This window comes from Vanessa atalanta, chromosome 19, assembly GCF_905147765.1.
Source record: "Vanessa atalanta chromosome 19, ilVanAtal1.2, whole genome shotgun sequence".
Taxonomy (NCBI): domain Eukaryota; kingdom Metazoa; phylum Arthropoda; class Insecta; order Lepidoptera; family Nymphalidae; genus Vanessa; species Vanessa atalanta.
Window position 1 is genome coordinate 10,437,691 of NC_061889.1, and position 24,384 is coordinate 10,462,074.

General features: G+C 36.8%; 1 protein-coding gene across 2 annotated transcripts; it reads right to left on the reverse strand.

Annotated features, from left to right (window-relative positions):
* Window positions 1-1,149: 1,149 nt before the first annotated feature.
* LOC125071524 lies at window positions 1,150-24,290 on the reverse strand. Of its 2 annotated transcripts, none has more exons than XM_047681807.1 (6): window positions 24,110-24,290; window positions 15,649-16,742; window positions 3,148-3,262; window positions 2,689-2,810; window positions 2,327-2,437; window positions 1,150-1,951 (listed from the first exon to the last, which is right to left on the reverse strand). In XM_047681807.1, the coding sequence occupies exons 1-6, from the start codon at window positions 24,142-24,144 to the stop codon at window positions 1,905-1,907; spliced, it is 1,524 nt and encodes a 507-aa protein (XP_047537763.1). In that variant the 5' UTR covers window positions 24,145-24,290; the 3' UTR covers window positions 1,150-1,904. The 2 variants fall into 2 exon arrangements, with proteins under 2 accessions (XP_047537763.1, XP_047537764.1); XM_047681808.1 differs by having other exon boundaries at window positions 2,327-2,442.
* Window positions 24,291-24,384: the final 94 nt, after the last annotated feature.

Sequence of the window (24,384 nt, forward strand, 5' to 3'; positions counted from 1 at the left end):
GTTACAAACGATGCTGTGAAAGATTTTAATTCTGTCACTTATATAATTACATAATATATTCCACTTAAATTCGATCTCATTAACGCGCAGCGGGCGCTGACCTAACACATTATTATTATGATTCGCTAATATTTGGTATTAAAATACTAATATAACATATGATTCATATACTTTACAAAGTTTCTTACGGCGAGATTGTTTGCTAGGACGACATTACTTCTAGTGTTTCCTGATTAATATTCTATCTAACCTAAAATGAAGTTTGAGTGCGACGTCCAGTCGCACGTTCACATGCAAGTGAAACGATTATTAACCAAACGTTTCTTTGTAAAATTAGCAAACGTTAGTTATTAAGACGATTCCTCGTTTGATCAGACAACGAAACACACAGAAGCAGTTTATAATCCTCTCTCTCTCTCACTCCAGACTCTACTCACCTCCGAGTAGAGTCACGCACGTAGCGTCGCTTCGATGAATGAAAATTATTCTAGCATTAGTGACAACAAACAGGTTTTAAATATAATTGCGTTGTCTCAGCGAAGAACTTATCTACGAAATATGCTTATTGTTAGTTATATAAATATATATAATAAAGTAAATAGAAACATCATAATATATATAAAATAATATTTTTTAGAGATCAAGCTTGTTTTCAGACGATACAAACTAAAAGAGATGAAAATTAACTACGCATCTCGGCAAAGATATCACTCGCACCGAGTCTGTGCACGGCTGTGTGTGTGGGGGGACGGTTCGGGTGCGGAAGAGTGACGTGGAAGACTTCCGACCTCCAGTTCGCTAATGATAATATTATGACCAAAAAAACGCAATATATTTTATTGGCCTTCGACCTCAGTGAGTACATGAAACGTGTAATATATAATTTGACTACATTTTAAAAACAACTGTTACAGAGAATTCCATACATCTTGTTCACAGCGTCATCTTTTTTAATAATCACATTCACATTCCCTACATGGAAAATGGTTAAAAAAAATGAAAAAAAATATATCCCGCTGAGTTTCTTTCGCCGGTTCTTCTCAGGTCCGAGGTGCTAAATTCCGAACCGGTGGTAGTAAAGTGTAAACACTTCTATATTGAATAAAGATTTTTGACTTTGACTTTGACTTTGACTTTGACTTTGACTTTGGTCAATACCGAACATAATGAATCCCAAACCGCTTGAGGTGGCCAAAAAACTAATAAGAACCATTAAGATCGTTTTTTTCTGTTCGTTTGACAAGTAAATATTATATAACGATTTCGTATAATTTCAAAACACTTCGTTTCCTCGGCGACATCTTCGCGCCAAGGGGAAGTAAATACAATATAGTTTGAGCCTCCAGACCACCGCTAGATGGCGCTACGAGTAAAAACGTTACATTTCACAGTACATAATCATTTTCAAATTGAATACGTTAGTAATATACATTTAAGCTAGTCCAGTCGGCGCCATCCGTCGGTACACGAACGCAATACAAGATAACAACACATTAGACGCCGCCCGCTTTGCCTTAGGAAGGACATCATAAGTTAGACAGTGCGTCGCCAGTGTGTGGAGGCACTCAATAAAATACCTGCCGGTTTCAGAAATTTTGAGCCAAGTGAACGCTCGTTGATGGATTGTTACGTCACCGGCTGCCGCCGATGAATTACCAATTACTTTAAACTCAAATCAGTCAATTTGACTTTGACCAGCGTGCCGTGACGTAGAGCGGGACGACGCGTGCGAGCGGGACGGCGCCGCGTGCGAGCGGGACGGCGACGCGTGTGGGCGGGGCGTCCCCGTCACTCACTCGATTTAACTAATTTATTCGTTCTTTAAAAATTATCTATCATTAGAAATTATTTAACTTTACGTATAATATACATATATTTGAGAGTTTCTTATTTTTAATTATTATTTAGTAGACGAGATGTCGACGCTCCGGCACGCTGACTCGGCATTCGTCTGGAAAATTTATTATAACAATTATTTACGAGAAAGTACCAGCCTGGCCCTCCTCTCCTGTTGTTTTATTTTTGTATGACAGCGTTAAGGTGACGGCTTACCACTGCCGGTCAATGGTCTCTTAGAAATAGAGATGTTATGTCTTTTGCGCCTGGAGTCACACTCACCTTTACCATAACACACCAAAATAAGTGCTGATGTTTGGCGGTTGAATATGTGACCAGTTGGCGGTACCAGCCCGAGGGGCTCGCACAAAGCCATACCATCGACTAATATTAAGGAGAACTTTTAGAGCTTATTCCACTAATTACGAGCACCTTAATGATGAACATAAAATAAAACTCATAACGCATTGCTATGTGATGTCCGCATTACCTGCACAATGTCGTAACTTTGTGTGTGTGGAGGGGGGGGCTACGCGTCGAGCGCGCTGTTGGCGAGCGAGCCGTCCCACGCCTCCTGCTTGTGCAGCGCCGACAGTCGCTTCTTCTCTGCGGACACACGTCACCACACCACTCACTACCCGGTACACCACGTGCCGAACTGAGCCAACACCGTACACTCGTATGCATCGCACTCGCGCCGCAGCCGAGACCATACCTTTTCAATTCTACTCGGTGTCTTGAACTTTTATTGCTCCATTCTAGCTTGTATCGTCTCTACTAGTACCGTAGATGACACGGCGACCGAAAAGGTATGATTCCGGCTCCGCTCGCGGGGGGGGGGGGGGCGCTCACCGCGCGCCAGCGTGATGAGGCGGCGCTCCTCGGCGCGCTCCTGCCGCGCCGTGCTGAGGCGCACGCCCAGCGCGCCCGACACGAGGCGCCGCGCCAGCGCCGTGCACGTCTCCGGCCGCTGCCTGCGCACCGATTACGGCCGGGTCGAATCAAACTATTCTTTACACGAGTGGGCTCGAAAGATTCTACCGAGCAAATCGGTAGTTCTCTTTTCCCCCACTTTAATTACAGAGCACGTAAAGTACGACGACATTTACAAATATCCTGCCTGGAAATCAGCAGTTCAATCTGAGTCCATTATTTTTTATCATTAATCATGTTTTGAGTAATTTGCCTTATTTAACAATGTTTCGGTGACTGAGCTTTAAATTTTGAACTATCAACCGACCAACCGTCATATTTAGGTTGCTTTAGTATAAAGCGAGCCGCAGCTCGTGAAGTGCGCCACTACGCACGTACCTGTATGGTTGCAGGAACTCGGCGCATTTCTTCGCCTTGTTCCGTGATTCGAGCGTGGCGGCGTGCAGCGGTCGACACTTCGCCAGCGGCCTCTGTATCGACAGCACCTCCGCAGCTGGAAATATCACAAATAACATTTATCATCATACTATATGTATTAATCAATATACATTTACATAGCGCTCAATTTATCGAACAGAAGAATAAGACTCAACTCAACCGCTCAACCGCTCGAATTTGTAAAATATGAGATATAACGGAATCTAAGATAGCTCAGTCAGCTCTTCAATGACAATGACAATAATCTTGCGCCCTCGTGTGCTCTGTTGACATAAGTGTAATTCATCTCGAGCTAAGCAGTAATGCCATTTCTGACATCATGGGTAAATCTGCGTCCGTCAGGTGACTAATGGTAGAAGCAGCTTATTATTAAGTTACAAAATCAACTGCATAACGGAGGCGGAGGCCGGGGCTGAGGTTGTCGACAGCGCAGAAGTTTTTATTTATTTACTGCAAATTCATCGCCAAATAATGACCTTTTCATTCTACAATTCAATAATACAATTACGCGTAAATTTTGTTTATATATAAATAATAATGTCTTTGGTCACAACTATGAGATTTCCACAAATATATTAAGTAAAGCTCTATACCTAATAATTTACTTAAACTTTCTTAAATTTAAAAAATATATAAATTTGAATTCAAGTTTGTTCTTCCTTATTACTCTTTATTAAAATAAATTCTCTGTACTGTGATAGACATCCACTACTACATATATTTCTAACTAAACCTGCGGCTTGACCCCGAGCGAAAATTAAAAAACCAAAGGTACAGACGGAGGATATAAATCAGTTCAAAACCGACCACACAGTAAACCATTTCGATGTTCAACAAAATAAAATCGATGCGTTTTTCGTAATTACATCTTACTATGCATGTAGCTAAACGTATTTCTAACCTTGATTTCAATAATAAATTATGCATGTCGAATCGTTTCAGAGTTATGAGTTTCTCAAATAACCTTTGATTACCACGCGTTACCTTGAAATGTTCTTTAAAATTTACGTTTTTACAATCGAAACCACGGATTCAATACTAACGGATATACGAAGTAAAAGTACTTTGAAATTTCTGATAAAGTATATACAGGGGTTAAAAATCAGGGATTGATAAAATAGATATAAGATTCAAATCTTCCTTTCTATATACTTGAAGACTGTTTACAATAGAGGCTTGTAAGGCTGCAAACTAATATCGATGTTAAATATCTACCGCTACGGGGACTATTTTTTTTTAATTATAATTTATATTAGCGAAGGAGTCGAGCTAATCTACATGCTTATCTATATTGACCTAAACCACCCCCAATGGATCGATTGTGTTTGCGATATTATAATTATTAATTTGAAATAGATTAATAAGTGTTTTGCGATATGGCAATACCGTAGCCGATATCAGATTGAGTCGCGATAGCTGATTAATGACATGATTACTCATTTATTGATTCATATAGTCTTTATTGCACTGCAAAACTAAATTAATAATAAAAAATACATTGGATAAAAGTAGCATGTAATGACAGACGGCCTCATCGCTAAAGCGCGACTTGGGTAAAGAACTGATTATGAGATATAAATAAATATAGTTTTAATAGCGGAGACACAAATATACTGATATACTGCAATTCCGCAACCTAGTGGATTTAATTACATCTTTCACTTGTGCCTGACCTTCCAGAAAGGCATACCTATATAACAATATACTTCCACTCCAATTATTCTCCGTTAGGGAGTCAGTGTAAATTTACTCCCACGTCCAATTATGTCATCGATCGACGTCGGAACTAGTTAATTCGACTTCACGTGTCGCTGAGCATTCGACGCGAACCTGCGACGTGACTATCGTGTCATTTTAATAAGGACTCCTATTCCGTATTTCACAACAATTAAAATTGCATCCACCTATCTTCAATTAGTGTTTTTTTTTATTTAGACATGAGGCACCTGGTACTCCTTCGTCATGTAATCTATTAAAGAGCAGACATAACATCAAGCGATTCCTTTGTATAATCTAGTTTAATATTATAAATGCGAAGGTAACTCGTTCCGTCTATTTTTCTGTCTGATACTCTTACACGGCCAAAACATTGAAACGTATTCGACGGAATTTCCTATGAAACAAGTCTGAACCCCAAGTAAATACATCCTGCCGGTATATCGTTTCTTATAAAGGCGTCGTTGCCGTCTTAAATGTTTAATGTCTACTGTAGAACACTGTTAGAGCGACAATAGGAGCAATGTTATATTGTTCGTGTGTACACGTTACAAAAACGAATTGGCTGGTTTCAATGAATTTCGACATTTCATAACTTACATATTGGGACAGCATTCAAAGTGGTTTATCTCGCAAATTGAATAAAAATTAAATTAAATTATACTTAAAGTGAACGTAGTTGGGGTCGCGTCTTATATAAATTAGTGTATTGTAATTGTTGTTCGCAGATAACCATCGACAATGTTGAAATATAGGATAACTATATGGACACGAATATATATTAAAGAATATTGTTCACTCTTAATCAAAAAAAAAAAAAATTTACGACACAGTGTGACGAAAATGTGGCGCTTCAATTTCGATGGCGATGACTTGTCAATCATTTTCTCAGTTCTGCTCTCTTTTTATTATTATTATTTTTTCATTTAATAGGCAAGCCGACGGTCAAGTTTGCAATCTAATGGTGAATAGACCCCACCAAGCATAGACACTGGAGAACAGTTACCGTTGGTGGCCCATCTAAGTAATCAATGTTTCATCTAAGTAAACAAACTTATAAACACCATAAATAAGTAAACAACTTTATCTTCTGAACTAAAAACTCAAATTATAAACAAAGAGACTACTTTCGACGTATTCTGTTAAAACTTTCTTTGAACTGGAATATTTTTTTCGCAAGGCAACTATTGTAACTCGCTTACATTTCGCTCAACAATCGCTAAGTGTAGTTATTATTTCATAGCAAATGTCTGCGCCTCTCCTGTAATAAGCAATCTTAAATAGCTAAGCCAAATCTAAGATCCTCTTCAGACGGTTGCTTTGAACCGCGCGTATATAAAATACATATAATCAAAATAACTTTATGCAAGTAAGCTTTTGTGAGAGGTTTTGAATTATAACTTAAAAAAAAAATATTATACCTTATACAAGCAACCATTGTATATCTTCACGGTTTTAAATCTCTTAACTAAATTTAAAGAAATTTTTACCTAACCACTTCCAAGATTAATTTATACATACGTAGTTTCGACGATAATATAATAAATTCAATGACCTCGATCTGATGTTGCACCCAAAGTACATAACACTATCGATTTAAAACTTGACATTTATAAAATGTAGGCAATGAAAGTTGGATATCATAATCTTTTAGCGCTACTTAATATAGTTCTGCAAAATGACGTTTCCGAAATGTTTGTTGATGCCTACTTGAATAAAGGGTATTTTGATTTTGACAACTTGTTTACACACGACGCAATAGGCTCGGGATGAATTAAACAAGTATAGCAATTTGTATACTTAGTTTAGTTTTGATTGTAACTTAGTATAACTTTATATTGATCGAATTCGTTAAGGTCATCATAGTCTTATTTAAAGTATTTATTATAAAGCTTGTACGATTTAAGTGCGTGAGAGCTGATAAACACCATCTATTGGCAATTATTTGTAACATAATATCAACTTAACATGCGGTTTTATTTGACAAGCTGAAACCGCAAATATTATCGTCTGAAAAGCCATGAGAGCGCGGTGGTCGGTCGTCCCACTTATCCAATGTTGCGTCACACGGTCGTTGAACCTGCCGATCACTAAGTAGGTTGTATACATGCGGCTACATCGCTAACCTGCGCTCATTGGTCTACTATTTCATAATAATAAAAAAACCTAACTGCAAAGGTTACATATCTGTACACATTATAACATAATCATTGATTTAAATTAATCCTAAGTTGTTATTGTAATTTTATATGTAATAGATGCAAAGATTTAAATGTAGCTGGAGTATCCAGCTAGTGCTGGTTAGTTTAATTAGGTTCACACAGCATCTGTTACCTTTACGTCAACAGCCGCAATTTCGATATCTACTCATGATAAATATTTATGTAGTCCAGAGCTATTCAGTGAGGACCAACACGAAACTCATCGCAGAACTCATGTTCTGCGATAAGTTTCTTTTCGTGAAATGTCAGCTTGACCATTATAATTATAACCTCTTAAGCATACAAGTATCAAAATAAAGTATCGTGACCACACGACATGATGGCTAATAATTCAATTAAATACCAAACTGTCGACACATTTTAAGCAATACTGATGGACAGCAACCGTCGATCAAATATCTGTCTAAAAGCAAAAGATACTACATGAATCTGTCGGTGTTGGACGTGGTCGGTTTCCAACATGTAGGTCGTAAAACATAATTATATCTTTATGTTTTTGTATATTGTGGCTACATATAACATAAAAACTTCAATTCCCAATTTTCCCAAGACGTTAAATATTTTTGCATAAATTAATAGTAAAGTTCATACGAAACGCGAACAATGTACACATAATACAGTTTAATCAACGTAAAGATAGTTCTACACAAACAAACAGATACATTCGATAATATTACTAAAGGGGAATTACCCAAGAATATAAAATATGAATATAATCAACGACAATGCATTATCTTGTGTACATCGTAACTATTATACTTATTGATGCAGTTCGCTTGTATTATTAAGGCTTGTAGGAATTCCGTGAATAATTATATTATAATTTCACCTTCCCAAGGACGTCAGACAACCAAAATAATGCACTACTTTACTTAAGAAGCAGTACCGTTTTAAACGTCCGGGTGCAAGCATTGTTCTGCTCACCTCCCTACCAAAAAATATATTTAAGAGACCTTCCGGGCCGCTTTTTCGAAGGTTCAAGACTTGACCGACCATCATGGGCGAGGCGCCACCCATCACACCCTTTGCACCCTGGATTATGACGGGTCTGTTGAGTAACGTGATGATCTCGGCATAGAGTATGTAATGATGCTCTGTTGCTATCCATGGAGTCACCATCGGGATGATAACCGATCATCCTTCAACAAGATCACCATTACACATATCTATACAGACATCAGTCTATCGTTAACATCTACTCTGCTAATTTCATCAAAGCAAGTAAGCAGTAGAGTAAAGGATTAGTATTGAAGGCAGGAACTATCTGGGACGATGGTTTCAGATATTATCAGGACCCTTGTTTACTACTTTTAAAGTATTAGTAGAACTAACACTTACAGTAATAACACAAATATACCCATTGATTCCCAAATGAAATAAAACAGCTAACAACTAATCGCTTTTAGAACTTACATCGATATTAATTTATTAAATTCTTTTAGTTTCGAATCTTACCAACATCGAAATACTTTCCACGTCCTCGGGCGTATTATTAAGCCACTTCGATTGATTGGTTGATCATTTATTTTCCAACATTATATTGAACCACTCCAATAACCATTACATCACGTTACCTAACGCAGAGCTTCCTCGAACCGTAAAGTGGGTTGCGTGGGTCGACAGGCGTAGATAACACCTAAGCCTCAGCACATATAATTTCATATACGTCTTATACTATATTTACATCGTAATTTCTAGTTTTCACAATCGTATTTTTTTAAATCATGTCCCTTGATTTATTAAGCGGATTTATGACGTCACTATAAAACAAAAATGGCGGACGGTATAATATAAAACGAGTAAAAGTTGCTTTTTTGCTCGCACACTTTTTTTTACTACAAGTTTAAATTGATCCAATTTTTTAGAAGAAGAAATTTAGTAGAATGAATACTTTTTGTGTGATTTAATGGAACTTTTAATTTTAGTAAAAAATTATATTTAAATCTTTTTGTATCTCGTATACTAAGTGAGGATACTTATTTTAATATTTTAAAGTTGTCAGACAGATAGCTGTATTTATATACATATATCTATATATTTATCTCATGATTTAGGTTGTCTGTAATTAAAACGATTTGTCTAGAAATAAAGGCTACGCATAACCGATAGCAGAGTATACGAATGAAAATAATAGATACATGTGTTTATATAACAAAATGTAAACGTAAACAATTCAACTGCCTGTAAGTTTAATCAGCTTTTGAGTAAACTCAATATGGCCGGTCTTGCACACTCACACTTCACTATATTTATTTATATTTAACTTCTTGATTTAAATCTCCTTCAAAAGAATATTTGCTTTCTTGCTCTCTTATAAATGAATGAATGAAATCATTGTAATGCATGTGAATCATAAATTTCTACGAGTGGTGTCAACGATGGTGCAACGATGGTGTGCGGAACTCGTACAAGGAAATGTCAGCGTAGGTAAGAGCAGTAAGTGCTTCCTCCATTCATTCCCATGGAAGTTATTTGCCGTGAAAACTGGTACCGTTTGCTTACTCGCTGGCAACAATAAAATTGAACACACTAATTAAAGATAAGGCTTTGCGTACATTGGTGGGACGAAACGAGCATTTAAATGGACATGTTTTTCTGTGGTAAAGACATTGGGGCCGTAAAAAAAAATCATTCCTTACATCGCCAAAGCGCCACTGACCTTGGGAACTAAGATGTTGTCGCTTGTGTCTGTAATTATACTGACTCACTCACTTTCAGAACGGAACACTACAATACTAAGTATTTCTGTTAGGCGGTAGAATCTCTAATGTGTGTTTGGTGCCTACCCAGACGGGCTTACACAAAGCCCTGCCACGAGTATCTAATTATTGATTGTGGTAGCGATCGGTGAAGTTAATAAGGCTTTAGTATATTTATTATTATCATGTATCACTTGCACAACTCAAATTCGAGCTATTTGGAGAATTAACTTCCAAATCTTCTTCTCACGGATAGCAGTACATGTCAAACCGTTAGAGATATTTACTGAAAATTACTATTTTTTTACTTGATTGTTATAAAGATAAACATAATCGCATATTACTACAAAACGGGAGCGAACAACATGTTCAAATGTTTATCGACCGGCGAATGTGTACGCAGCCTAAGAATGCTCACAGAAAAAAAATATCTATTGTTTAAGCGATGAATGAATACATTCGCAGAAACGATGTCAGTAATGAAAATCTTACATGTTTTTGTCTGCACATTGTATTAACATAAATACATAGTTTGTTAATAAGACGATAACTATTTTAGACGAATGAATTCCAGCACGATAATTGCATAATTATAATGAATGTTTTGACTGCGAGACGGAACAAGTAGAATGTTTCTAAGCCATCACGAATCTCGAACACAGACTACACCATTTGAAATGTTAGCTAATCTTAACTAACACGATGCCAATCTTAGGATTAGTTTTTTATGACTAACGAATAGATCACCACTCCCATAAAAATTGTTAATTTAAGAAAAAAATATCGTTCCTCATATCAGCAACGCGCCACTTAGAACTAAGTTTTATGTCCTTGTGCCTTTAGCTACACTGCCTCGCGGAGCAGCTAGTTTGAGAAAAGGCGAGTAATGTTCGGTAAAATATTACAAAAGTAGGATAAGAGTTTATAATTTCAAGTTCAAGGCGACACGGACACGCATCGTGTCTCGAATGGTAACTAGGCACCGTCAGAAGTGGGTCGGCGTGACGAAATCGAAAGTATTACGTCGGAACCTCGTTGCGGATTCCGACTCGTGAGGCTTGATACAAAGAACTGCTCCGTCAATAAAGTTTTCAATTAATTTTTGTATTAAGTAACTAGTTCCGCCCGCGGGGTTCTGAAAATAAAACTAAATGGCACTAAATCTATACTAACATTTTGAGGAGGTAAAATTTGTTTGTATGTAGGGGGGTAAACCCTGGAACTAATGACCCAATTCTAAAAATATTTTCACAGGTAAATGGTACATTGTTCCTAAGTGCTATAGGATATCAATTATATTTACATTTACTTGGTGGTAGGGCTTTGTGCAACCGTCTGGGTAGGTACCACCCACTCATCAGTTATTCTACCGACAAAACAGCAGTACTTAGTATTGTTGTGTTCCGATTTAAAGGGTGAGTGAGCCAGTGTAACTACAGGCATAAGGGACATAACATCTTAGATAACAAGGTTGGTGACGCATTGGTGTTATATAAGGAATGATTATTATATATTACAGCGTCAATGTCTATGGTCGGTGGTGACCACTTACCATCAGGTGGCCCATTTGCCCGTCCGCCTACCTATTACGTAAAAAAAATGCATCCAAGCGAATCTGAGGCAATGTCACAAATTATTTCTATAATAATCTAAATATTAACATTTGAATTTTTCACCCGTTTTGGAGATAACCCCCGACTAACGGACGGACAGAAATATTGGTCGTTTACGTTTAACTAACTTAGAAATACGCATTTTAATGAAAGTGGAGCGAAGTTATTTAAAAATGCCTTTAGACCGACATACCAATTTTTTTCGTTTCAAATAATCTACATACGAAAGATTGCCTCATGTAAAATATGATTACGTTAATAAACGAATTTATCGGTGTGACAAAGTTACAACACAACTGACCTTAATAAAGTGGTCAATATTTTTACATAACCGAGTATTTCAAGCTTCAGTTTGAACATAATCAATGTCGCTTAGCATTTGATATTTATTATGAGAGCACCAAAAATGTTTATAATAAAAAGCAACAATTTAAAATGCATTACCGTCATGCAACACGAGGAAGCGGTTATCCTGCGAGATATTATCGAAATCACGACACGAAATTGCAGAAACTATTACATAAATAGATGTTCCTCTAACCGAGATTACTTACTTGTTGCGTCCGTCAGTCTCACGCCAGCGAACATAACTAAAGGTCGTCGTATACCCTGTATAAATTAGCTTGATCTTTTCGACAGACGTGCTAGTGATGGGCTACAGAAAATAATTAGTAGTCCAAAAAAAAACGTTTTAAAATACTTGTAACTGTGACGAGATGGCGTGGGCGCAAAAGGACCCCTGTTCGTAACAATAACTCACCAATGATCTTTAATAATTATCTTTAATAATGATTTTTTCAAATCGATATTTCTAACAGTTACTGCCATACGTGTCCCATCCCATCCGTCCGACCGATGTAACATTTTACAAGCGTCTATAATTTTCATTGTTCCTATTTAAATTTAACTTTAAAGCAATAAAAAATCTTAAAATAACGCTTGAATCTTTAGGGATTTTTGTGTTAAATGTTTTTTTTTTTTAATATTTTAACAATATTTGAAATCATTAAATTAAAAAAATTATATGTTCGTCTTTGCAAAGTTATGTCGATCAGATAAATTTACATCAGTCATAAAGGTCAAGCTAACTTGTACAGGGTATAGTGTCTTTGATAACATTATTATATTAGATTGTAAGCCTACATCGAATGTTATGGAAATAATTTACAACTACGCCTCTTGTTATAGTACCGACTTGTTATTTACTTTGTATTTAAAAGGTGGAAAAGAATAACTACTAAGTTTCTTGCCGTTACTTCTCGGTAGAATATATTTCCGAACCAATGGTAACTTTACATTTGACATGACGATTCAAAAGTGCTTTTATGAGCCTACTAAATAACATTTTGATTTTCATATATTAGTATCCTAGCATGTACATGGTTTCTGTCAGAGATAAGTAATTCAAGCCGATGTGGCCCATTATTCAGAACACTAGCACCTTAACCGAGAATTATTAATTCAAAACCGGGCAAGTATCACTGAATTTTCATGCGCTTGATTTGTGTTTATAATAATCTCGCGTCGGCGGCAAAGATAAACATCGCGAGGAAACCTGCATGTGCTGGATGAAAATCTATTACATATGTATTCCCCTACGCAGTGGAGCAAGTCCTAACTTTTGGGACATCTACATCTCCATAGTGGCAGATTAACATGCAAATAATAGTTTTGTTTTTTTACAATACGACATATTAAATATAGTATATAAATTGTCAAACGCTATGTTATACAATATTATATATCTTATGGGTGTTATATATTGGGGTAGCTCAAGCTGAAATCGAAACAACGAAAACGAGACCGATTCTTTCTCGTCTGTGTTATGCAGAAATGAACTTCTGTTTGAATCATTTCTGCACAATACAGTCCAATCATATTGTAAAAAAAATTCGGCGCAGATTTTTATTTGCTAAAGATGATGCAAAATATTATCAAACATTTCATTAAAATAGAACAATTCAAATTAAATAAACAATTCGCGTAATAAAGCTAGCAGCCGGGTTGAAATACTTCCTAGAAGCAGTCATTTCGATCGTGACGATGATCACGGAATTCGTGTAAAGCCTTCATTAACAGTAATGCCTCTCCTCCCTTTCGAGGAAGCTTTGGAGCTTATTCCACCACGCTGCTTCAATTCGGTTTGACGGATAAACTATTGGCGGAATTTCATTGAATTAGACACACTACATGAGATATCATGTAAACGGAAAACCCACACAGCGTGTCATGTTGACGTTGCTTGGAACATTCATTACAGTGATAATGTCTTTGTGTGGGTGCAGGCCCGTCTCATTCCAGGGTGCAATTTGCGTACAACACAATCGGTCACCTCGCCAATGATGGGTCAAGTCTTCGCGGGGAGGGGAGATCGATCGTTGTGTTCAGTGGAATGATCAGATTTCTTCAATATCACGTAGAATTAAAAAGACGCGAAGGAGTGGTATCGGTTAAATTATGACTTGAACAGAGATTAATTTGTTAAAGAAAGACGTTATTTATACATTGTATTTGTAAACGTTATTTCAAAACTATGACTCTTCAATCAGATGTCAATACTAATCTTATCTGTCGATTACATTAAATGATTACTCGCTCTACCGCTACTATTATGCGTCGGACACACATGCGCGATCAAGCAAAACGAGAGCAAATCTGTATTGGCTGTTTCTATTCGCTTGATATATTTATGAATCAAACATTCGTACTCGACCAAACGTAACGACATACCTATACGGTGATTTATATATTCTTACAATAAGTGCGACGATGTTTTTACTAAAAACTTATTTGTTTATTTATTTCGGAATTTATTGTTTCGGAATTATCACTGATGTGGCCGTAACATTATAATTAATAACGCAGCGCGATCAATCCAGCTTCGATTTTATACGCAAGCGTGACCTTATCATTAAATGTTTACGATGTATTCGTAATGAAACCACAATCATTTATCTTAGTGTATAAAATGTTCATCATAAAAATTTACAACGCGGTTAACAATAAGCAAGTGTCTTGTATATGTACATATATATCATCCTGTACGTGTGTACATCACTGAACTCTAACAGCAAAAGTGATGATGGTGAATATTTTATTTTTTGTGTTTGAATGGCGGGGCCCATTACGGTTACGGGATGGTTTAGATTGGACCGGGTAAGTGGTATAGCGATCGGGAAATAAATTAATTCTTTATTTCTGCCGACGAAGTCGAGTCGAAGACGAAGTCGGATGGGGCGCTAGTATGTATTAAAATTGTATTTACGTAAATATTATTTATTTGTGATTTAAGATAAATAATGTTTCTATAGACAAAATTAGCTCACGATGTTTCTCTTCGCCGCCAAATGCAAGACGAATTATAAATAAAAATGAAGTAGATGACAACTCGTTGGAAATTGTCTTTGCCCAGACCAAAGCCCACGTAAGTATACTTACGTGGGCTTATAAAACATCAAATGATTTTGTAACCGACAAAGGCATCAAATTTTTAAACTTGGTTGTTGAAAGATAAGATTTACCCCTGATAGTCAACAAGTCAGTGAGTCAACAGGTACTTGTGATAATATTTGATAAAATCTGATTTCGCTTACCGTATTTAACGGATGGTAGGGATTTGTGCAAACCCACCTGGGTAGGAACTACCCAAGCATCATATATTCTACCGCCAAGCAACAATACTTAGTACGCCTACGTTTATTTTGGGCCTTATAGCCTATTGCCTTCTCGGCAGCTCTCTATATTAGGAATAGTATTGTATCCTTATATATAAAATCAATCACCACCTGAGGTACATAATAGCATCAGCTAACGGTTCTATGCAATAACCGCACTTATAAAATATTTGATGTGTACATCTTTCTCGCAATCCGTGGAAGTAATTTCGTGAAAAGGGACGGAAATGTGTAACAGGAAACAAGGGAAGCGCGCGCTATTTGATGCAACCAATGAGCGCGCGTGTGGATAAGTCCAACAAACTGATTTTCTGAGAGCATAATGTTAATGTTACTTATTACCACGGTGAGATGTTCCATGTTACGCATCCTGTCCTAATACTTCGCGTTATTCTTTATCTCTTATAAATTAAAAAAGAATCCAAAACAAAAAGCGAATTTAAAAATTATTCAGATAGCATAATTAATTCGATAGATATGATTAATCTTGCAAATTAGCTGTCATCGTATCACTCACCTATTTTGGCGCTGCTGAACACGATCAGTGCGTGCGTATCGTCCACCCACTTAATCTCGAAACCAGTGTCCTTGTATTCACTGAACAACGAAAATATATCATTCGTCTTGAACTCGCTGGGGAAGTCGTACACCTCGATCACGTGGCCGAAGGTCTCGTCGTAGGGGCCGTTGAACAAAGCCTGACCCCTCGTTTGGTACTGGTCGTAATTATTCTTCGCTTTGCTAATGTGCACCTTGCCGACTGTCGACGTTAACTCCTCCAGTAAGGAGGGGTCTAGGCATTCGCCGCTGTCGTCGAAAACTGCGTCCCAGTCATTCTCCTCTCGTTTCAAGGAAACTTTGGCCTCTAGTTTTGGTTTCGGCTTCTTAACAGTCTCTTCTTCCTTCTCCTCGACGGCCGGGGACTCGTTCTCGCTGACATCTTTCGGACTGGGCGCCTCCTCGATCGGGTCCGATATAACTAGCACGTCAGAGTCGAAGCTCTGCTTAATAATTCTCTTACTGCTTCTGTTTATTTCCTGCGAGGCGCGCTTCAACTCGTTCGCCTCGACGTCCTCGTCTTTCTTATATAAATAATCATTATCAATAATATTGCTGTGAGTTTCTGGAGCGGCCATATTCAGTTCGTTAGACTCATTTGATTTCCAGCCGTCTTCGTAATTGTTACCCTCGTAATCGTAGTAGCTCGGCCTATAAAATCCTAACTGTCCGTTTGCGAAATAATCACCTATATAGAAATTCTCTGCCTCGTCTACTTCGTTATAACTATTATCACTAAACGATATTGCACTATCACTATTTGGCACTGCAGGCTCCTGCTTATCCTCGGCCGGCGGACTGACTGCTCCGGGGCCCGCTGCCGTCTGGTTCCTCAGGTGCGGTGGAGTGTATACGTTGCAGAACTGTTTGCCGAGAGATTTTTTTGGTGTGCCGTGTGCAGATTTATCTTTGGACGCCGGTGATTTCGGACACTTCCCTTCGGGAGTTGCCTTCTTGCTTTCGGTTCGATTCTCCTCCGTGCTTTCGTTGGCACGCAGGGCCCTCGGAACGTACACGGCCCGGTCTGGTCGTCGCGGTTTCGTTGATCCGGATCTGTGAACACATTGGATATTACAGAGTGTTACGTCACTGCGCTATGTTTTGAAATTAAAAGTGTGGGCGTCGCTCCTAATTTATAGTTCTTACTAAACTGACCAAAGCTATTATCATACGCATACGTCGTTTCAAGTTAAAATTGTTTAAAAAATCTTTTACTTTCACCTGTTATTTGGTATTTTATAATTTATGTACTTTTCAGATTTTGTTCGTTTTTGTATGAGACTTAAGTCATAACGCCTCAAGACGTAACTAAATTGCGAAAACTATTATTCGAAATATCGTACAATCATGAAACTAATAAATGTTATCCCTTGTGTTTTGAATTATTTCATATTTACCTAAGACGCAGCGTGTACGGTCATTACACCAGTCTTACAAACTAGTGTTGTGTAAAATAAACATGTGAATCCGTGGTGGGTTTTCGTGCATTCTCAATTACTAACAAAAATACGTAACAAAAGTTGAACCATTTTATGTCGTTGCACACACATTCCAGCCTTAAAACATTCAATCCATCCAAATCATAAATACATACCATACACGATACCATACACGGAATATTTTTTTTAATTATTTGTTTAATTTTATCAACCTTTAAATCCTGAGGTTGGAAATACATTAAATCAAGGACATCATTGGATTTTTAATTTTAAAAAGGAAAAATCTTGTATTAATTTCAAAGCAATACGAACAACGTTCTGAAATACACTTAAATTACAACAATAAAATATATATTTATTGAATATATAATATTAATTTAAGTGCATAAATAAATATTTCTAACACCCAGAGTTTATTTTTGGGACTCTATTTATTTGTCAATGCTGCTTTTTATTTAACTTCGCCTGTTAGTAGATCAGTGTGGGTCATTTAGCAAATAAATTGTTCTCTAATCCAACTGGGTACTGTATGTTTCTGGTCGCGGTATCGACACCCGGCATCAGAACGAGGCATTGTCTCGCGTTTACCGTCGTTATCTCACGGCGCGCGGCGGCCCGTTGGCTCACCGAACGTGTCCGCCGCTCCACGTAACACAAAGCGGGGCAAGGTCGCCGATATTCGTAATAGCCTCTCACTCGGCACACTTTCGACGCGCCGCTTGCATTCTAATGTTTATTTATCTCGTCAGTGATTGTGAGACTGTCGACTGTTAAATGGCTTCGATATAACATCATAAATGTTAATTGTATGTTTATATGTTGTACGCTATTTACGAAGTCGGAGAAAAAACGTCGGTCAAGGTGTTTTGAACAATAATTAGGCTAAAAATTTGTGGGATGAAAATTCGAATCAAAATCCGTGATTTTTGGTGACATAGTAAAAAATATATACAAATTAACGAGTATGCTTCTGTTTATTCGTAATAATCAGATGGGTCACATTTATGGAACTTCAATATTCAAGGGGAATAAAAACCTTTCTATGTAGAAAGGTTTTTATAGAAATAAATAAATTTCGTTGTTAGAAACCAGTTATTTATTTGTTTATGCGGAACTTCGTGGCGACATAACGGTTAAAAATTAATCGTGCCCAGATCAGGTTTCACAAAACCTAACATTTATGAAACCCTACTGGTTTCCCATCATCATCATCATCCCAGTGAGATCCCTTCGGATAACAATTGAAGAACATATTATATTGCACAAGTATATGCTCAAACAGCGCAATTTATAAAAGTACAGAGTAAGGGAATCTATTATCCGATACAACTAAAACACCCTTCAATCTCATGACTTGCTTTAAGAGGCACGGGGGTGTAAAGACTGCCCAGTCCGGGCTACTTGCTTAAAATTTCAGAGAACCCATCACTTCGGGATCTTCAGCCTCGAAATATAACCAGTAAACACAGTTTAGCCACTTAAATAAATATGTTAAACCATTGTAAAATATTCAATACGGCGCGTCATCGTAACCGAACTTTACGCAAACGAGGTTTCGGGCACAGATCATGCAACAACAAACAAAATACACCGAATGTGTATTTAATTTTTTAATTGATTTAATTAAACTCTAGCCGTTCGTAACACCACCGTTTAGATATGTGATGTTCTCCTAACTTGTTTCCTGTTACGGCGGCCATTCTTAGCAGTTAGCGAACTGCTCATCAGATATGATACAAAAATATTGACGATCAAAAACGCTTCATTGTGAAGTTTACTTGTATATATACATTTGTTTTGATTTGATTTAGCAACTATTTCATCAGCAGAGGGAATATATTGGGGCGATACAGTTGGATACATACATTATTATTTATTGAAATGCCAACGAGAATTTATAAATATCTCAAAGAGCACTAGCGACTTAGCGAATTTGGTGCTCAGTTACATCACTACATAATACTGACCTTTGACTGAATCTAACCTCGTGGTACTGGTTAACCTTTAACCGGCCGAAAGGTCATATCACGAATCACAATCACTCATTATTACTGTAGAGATCTAATCTCGATGTTTCAGCTACCCACACACGCACAGATTATGGACTAATTGTTCCTGTCTTTTTTTTCAAATATTTAGAAACAATATGAATGAACCATTATATAGTAGACATAGACAATGCCAGAAAAAGAACTCTCTATTGTCGAGATTAGATGTTATATTCTTTGGGCCGCAATAAACATATAAGAGTTTAAGTTTAAAACATAAGTTCAAATATAAAACGGGAGTTTACGAACTTAGCCACATACAAAACAGCGGAAGGACCAAAAATTGCGTTAGTTAGCCAATTCATAGATTACATAACATCATACTACGACTCACGGGGACGGAGCAGTACAACACGTACTGCAGAGAGGGCAGAATGTGACGTGATACTCGCACAAGCCTCGACCACCAGGAGAAACACATTTATAACTCTACTTCTTGATATTCCAAGGATCTCTTGAAATACGCAAAATAATAAATCCACAGCGAAAGTATACGAGCATATAAAAGTACTATTGAAATAACCTTAAGGCAGTAATTATTAACTTCTTTATATTGACATAAGAGACAAGGATAATAATAGTTGCTTCGCTTCGGTGTCCCGATTTGGATTAATTAACCCAATAGTTAAACGAAAAATGAGTCAAGGCGTTTTCTTTTAAGGGCTTCAATGTTCAATGAAAACAAACATATGTTCAATGAAATAGTCTGTACATAGTAAAAAAAAAAAGTCGCTTCCCGCCGTCTGTGCGCTCAGATCTTTTAAACAACGCAACGAATTTAAAAGCAATTTTCATCAATAGGTAGTGATTCAAGAGGCACTAATATATACATTAAAGTAGAGAAAAGCCGACAATTTTAACTTTCCTAGCCAAACAAAAATATTTTTTTTAAATGTTTGTTATACGATTTAAAAGATTCATATTGGCCTTTGTACCCATGTAAAACCACGATGTGAGCTAGTGTATTTATAAAAACTAAAGTATACTTTATTATATCCGGGTCAATCTCAATAACCCTTACTGTTAGTAATCGGAATAGAAATAACGAACATACGTCGGCAGTTTTATAGAACATATGTAGGCGTTATATTGTTAACATTGGTCAAGCTTATGCCGTTAGCACAAATAAATTCATAATTTTTTACGTGATTTGACAAATTTCAAAATAACAGTTTATTTTAAAAACGTATTTTGACCCTCTTAGCACCAGGACAGGATCTATTTAATGAAGCTACGGAAGGGTTGGAATTTTTAACGAAGCAATTTCATTGCGCTTGATTTTTATGCAGTGAATAATATAATGTAACGGCATCAAATGCTAAAGAAGAGCACTTTATATATTTTCACCAACAAAAATATATATGTAATATACAATAAAGTACATACATGACTATTTATAATATTTATCCAAAAGAAACAATTAAAGCTCACAGGTTTCGCAATAAGAATGCACGAAACAAAATTATAATTCCAAAATAAAACCTTACAAATATTTGTAACAAACATTAAAAAAATAAATAATTTACATAACTGTAAATAACTAGAACACATTTAAAATTTAAACAAATTAAGAGTTCACTTCCTTGTAAATATTATCGTTCTTTAAAGATTATATATTATTACTCAACGCATTATTTCACAGAACAACGAACATACACAACACTATTTATTACGTGACGTACGTACACACACGACGAAAGGGGTCTTAACAAGAATTCCGCGAACAAGTTGCATCTTCCCGGGGAAGTCAGATAACTGATATAACACAAACTGTTTCGTCTTGGATTACAATTTATTAAAAACAAAGATAAAAACTTAAGAAACTATCTCATTAAAAAATATGCCGAGATCTATTTGACGTTATCGTGAACTCGATTTTAGGAATTTATTACTTTTAGCACCCGACGCACAGTGGGCTGTAATAAGTTTAACGTATTTTTCAGTATGTCTGTGCCATGGTAGCTCCTACACGGAGGAAACTATTTTGATTAGATAGAGTTAGTAAAAAAAAGGGGAAAACGCTTAAATCCCAAGAATTTCAAGAAGGCAATGAGTACAACTCGACTCAGTAGCGCCCCTTGAGGGAGGCCTATTTCGAGCAGAGGACTAATATAGGCTGATCATGATGATGATGTTGATGATAACGAGTACAATATGATCAGCGGTGTACCAATGCGCCACCAACCATGGGAACTGAGACGATATGCCCCTTATATCAACAACACCAAGTCCCTATGTGGTGGTAGAATGTGATGAGTGGGCGGTACCTACCCAGACTAGTTTCCGCTTCGTTAACAAAACAGTCGATTGTCTAAGCCGCCGTCAACATTAATCATCGTTAAATATCGCAAGAAGGTTACTCAACATAAAATTACCTAATTTTACTTTCATAGCTTTATTCAACTACGGAGATTAATGCTGTATGACAATTTGTGCTACGAGGAGTCGTTCATCATCTTTACGGAAACTAATTTTGGTTCAAAATGCTTGGAATGCATCGAAAACAAATTTTGTTTTCAATGATCAAGGACAACAAGCGCACGCCGCCCAAGCAGTATTGCATGGATCTCAAACAACGCTAATAAAAATATCAATGGTTCAATTTCGATGGTAAATACAAGACTTGCCTAACATCAGCGAAGCTCCCACCAATGGGTTTAGTACTAGATTAAATACTAGCCTGTACAGTATTATAAAATAATTTTAACAAATGGATTTAAATCAATCCGAGTCCAGCTAATTTAGCTTCACCGGCGAGCGCGAGATCAATTATAAACACAAACCTACTACCACCATACTTGGTGCTTGCCTGAGTTGGAACCCGATTTCGTCGCAAGACGCGCGCGTAGGTTAGCACCTAGGTTGCAAGAATAACAAACAGGCCATGACAAGAGATATAATTGGAAGTAAATGTATAAATAAGATTTATATAACTTGTATGTCGTTGGTTTAGCGCTTGGTGGTTGGTTGGTTATTTTTCTTTGATGTAACCAATTATTTATTATATGTAAATAAGGTTAATAGTGAGCAACGAATATATTTTTTGCATAACGATAGCTACAGACCGGCGTGTATTGTTCATGATAACAACTGGGATTTGACAATGTCATAGTATACCCAAGTTACTCTTGTCTTTACGACCGAATCAACCCCTAAAACGGGAGCGAAACCGCGAGCGATAAGCGAGCGAAAATATATAAAAAAGAAAATTGTGTTTATAATTCGTCTCGTCCTCGACATCGTGAATTAGACACCTGCGTGTGTCTAATTTCAACGAAATTCTGCCACATGTGTATTCCACCGACCAACAGCGAGGTGGAATATGCTCCAAACCTTCTCCACAAAGGAGGAGGCCTTAGTCCCGCAGTAGGAAATTTACAGGCTGTTAATGTAATGTAATATAAAAATATATACAACTCGGATTGAGTCGCAGGGAACAGCTGATTATATATCTGTCACGGGCAAAATTATTTCGTAAACTTTGCATAAATATTTGGAGAGATATTCCTTTACCTCCCAATACACTGAAATTGTCTTTAATGAATAGTATCTCATTGTATTCTCCGGTAGAAAAGCTAACACTAATCATAATATATGTTGATAATTCCAGTATAAAGTGTAACACTGAAATCTGCAATCAGTTTTAGAACTAGAATTTACAATATTTAATACTACCCTCTTAATGCATAGTTTTACTGTTCCCATTGCGTAATAAACTTTTGTGCGTATTTCAATTTGAGCAGTCAAGCTATTCTATAAGAGCGACCACGAAACACACCGCACACGATCGTGAAACGTCCAAAGTGATATGCGAATTATCGCATTAGTCATTAGATTATAATAATAACATTTAAAGCATACGCGAAACATAACAGCACATCAACTCAAATATGACATGAGTTGTTATAGAACAGCACAAATACCGTTGCAACTATTTTTCAACATTTTCTATGGTTTATATGTTAGAGGTAATCTTCGGAACTAATGACGCAAAAGTACATTTTTTTTAGTACGATAGGGCACAGGTTATATCTACATAATAACATTTTCTTAATAACTAATTGCACCCGTGCGAAACCTGATCGGATCGCTAGTAAATAATATGTTACACATCTCGATACTATGGTAGAAGAAGTCCTTAACCTTCGCATGATAGAACGTACTTATATGGCCAAGAAATGTGGCCGTTAAAGAAATTAGGCAAGCCAGGTTGACTAGACTGTGGGGACCGATCTACACTGTGAATTCTAATGAGTTCGAGATGTATATTAGAAAAATCGTGACGTTATTGTTTCCAGAATTAAACGTAAAGCTATTCCGAACGAACAAACTCGAAACAACAGACGAACACGATAGTAAGATATCAGGAAGTGCTTGCGACATTGAATGGCGTATCACCTTAAGTCGTTTTCAACATTTTACGAATGCGATACAAAGTTCTCATAGCCCTGGGTAACCATATCAAAATCTATACACGTTTAATTATATTGTTTGGTTAGATTATATCACATAGGATATATATATCACTTCGCAAATACAATGGTTTGAAGAATATACGTATATCGCCTCACAAATAACGTCATTATTATTGTATGAACAATGTTCTATCACTCGTATTTACAAAATAACAACTCGCTAATGTTTCTGTTGACGCTCAAATTTACTTATGACGACGTTGAAAACATTTATTTCGCAATAATTTAATCATTAAATTCGTAGTCTTTACATTATCGACATATAAGCTGAATAATGATAATATTGTTATCATTAATCATTATCGGTCATTAATACTTTAGATACGTAACAAACAATGGACTAAAAGAATACATATATATTTTAAATATTTCCATGGTTTAGTATGTTTCTTTATTACGTAGAGTGTAAAAAAACGAATAATCTTGAAACAAGGAAATCCCTTATCAAAACAACTCACTCGGTATCGACGTCGGGCCGCGTCAAGGCCGACATACAGCATTTAATTCACTCAATAATCATCTTTATTATAACAACAATAAAAATCACAGCACTATCACACAAACGTCAATTATGGTTCTCGTTGTAATACTTTATCGAAAACTTAATAGTTGTGACGTGGTGACGTCCGCTCGCGTGTACGGTCGTGCAACAAATGAAGTAGGAAGCTATGCGATGCACTCACCTGATCTTTTCCTGAGGCTGCGCGCGCGCCGCCCTGCAGACCCCCGCCGC

What these genes read in the sequence shown, in the direction of transcription:
- LOC125071524 (XM_047681807.1), bottom strand. Translation starts at nt 24,144, where the DNA reads ATGTCGGCCTTGACGCGGCCCGACGTCGATACCGA. An exon ending in CGGCCCGACGTCGATACCGA is followed by an intron (nt 16,743 to 24,109) that starts GTGAGTTGTTTT and finishes ATGTGTTCACAG; the next exon opens with ATCCGGATCAACGAAACCGC. An exon ending in AAAGTTACGACATTGTGCAG is followed by an intron (nt 1,952 to 2,326) that starts GTAATGCGGACA and finishes TAAATTTTCCAG; the next exon opens with ACGAATGCCGAGTCAGCGTG.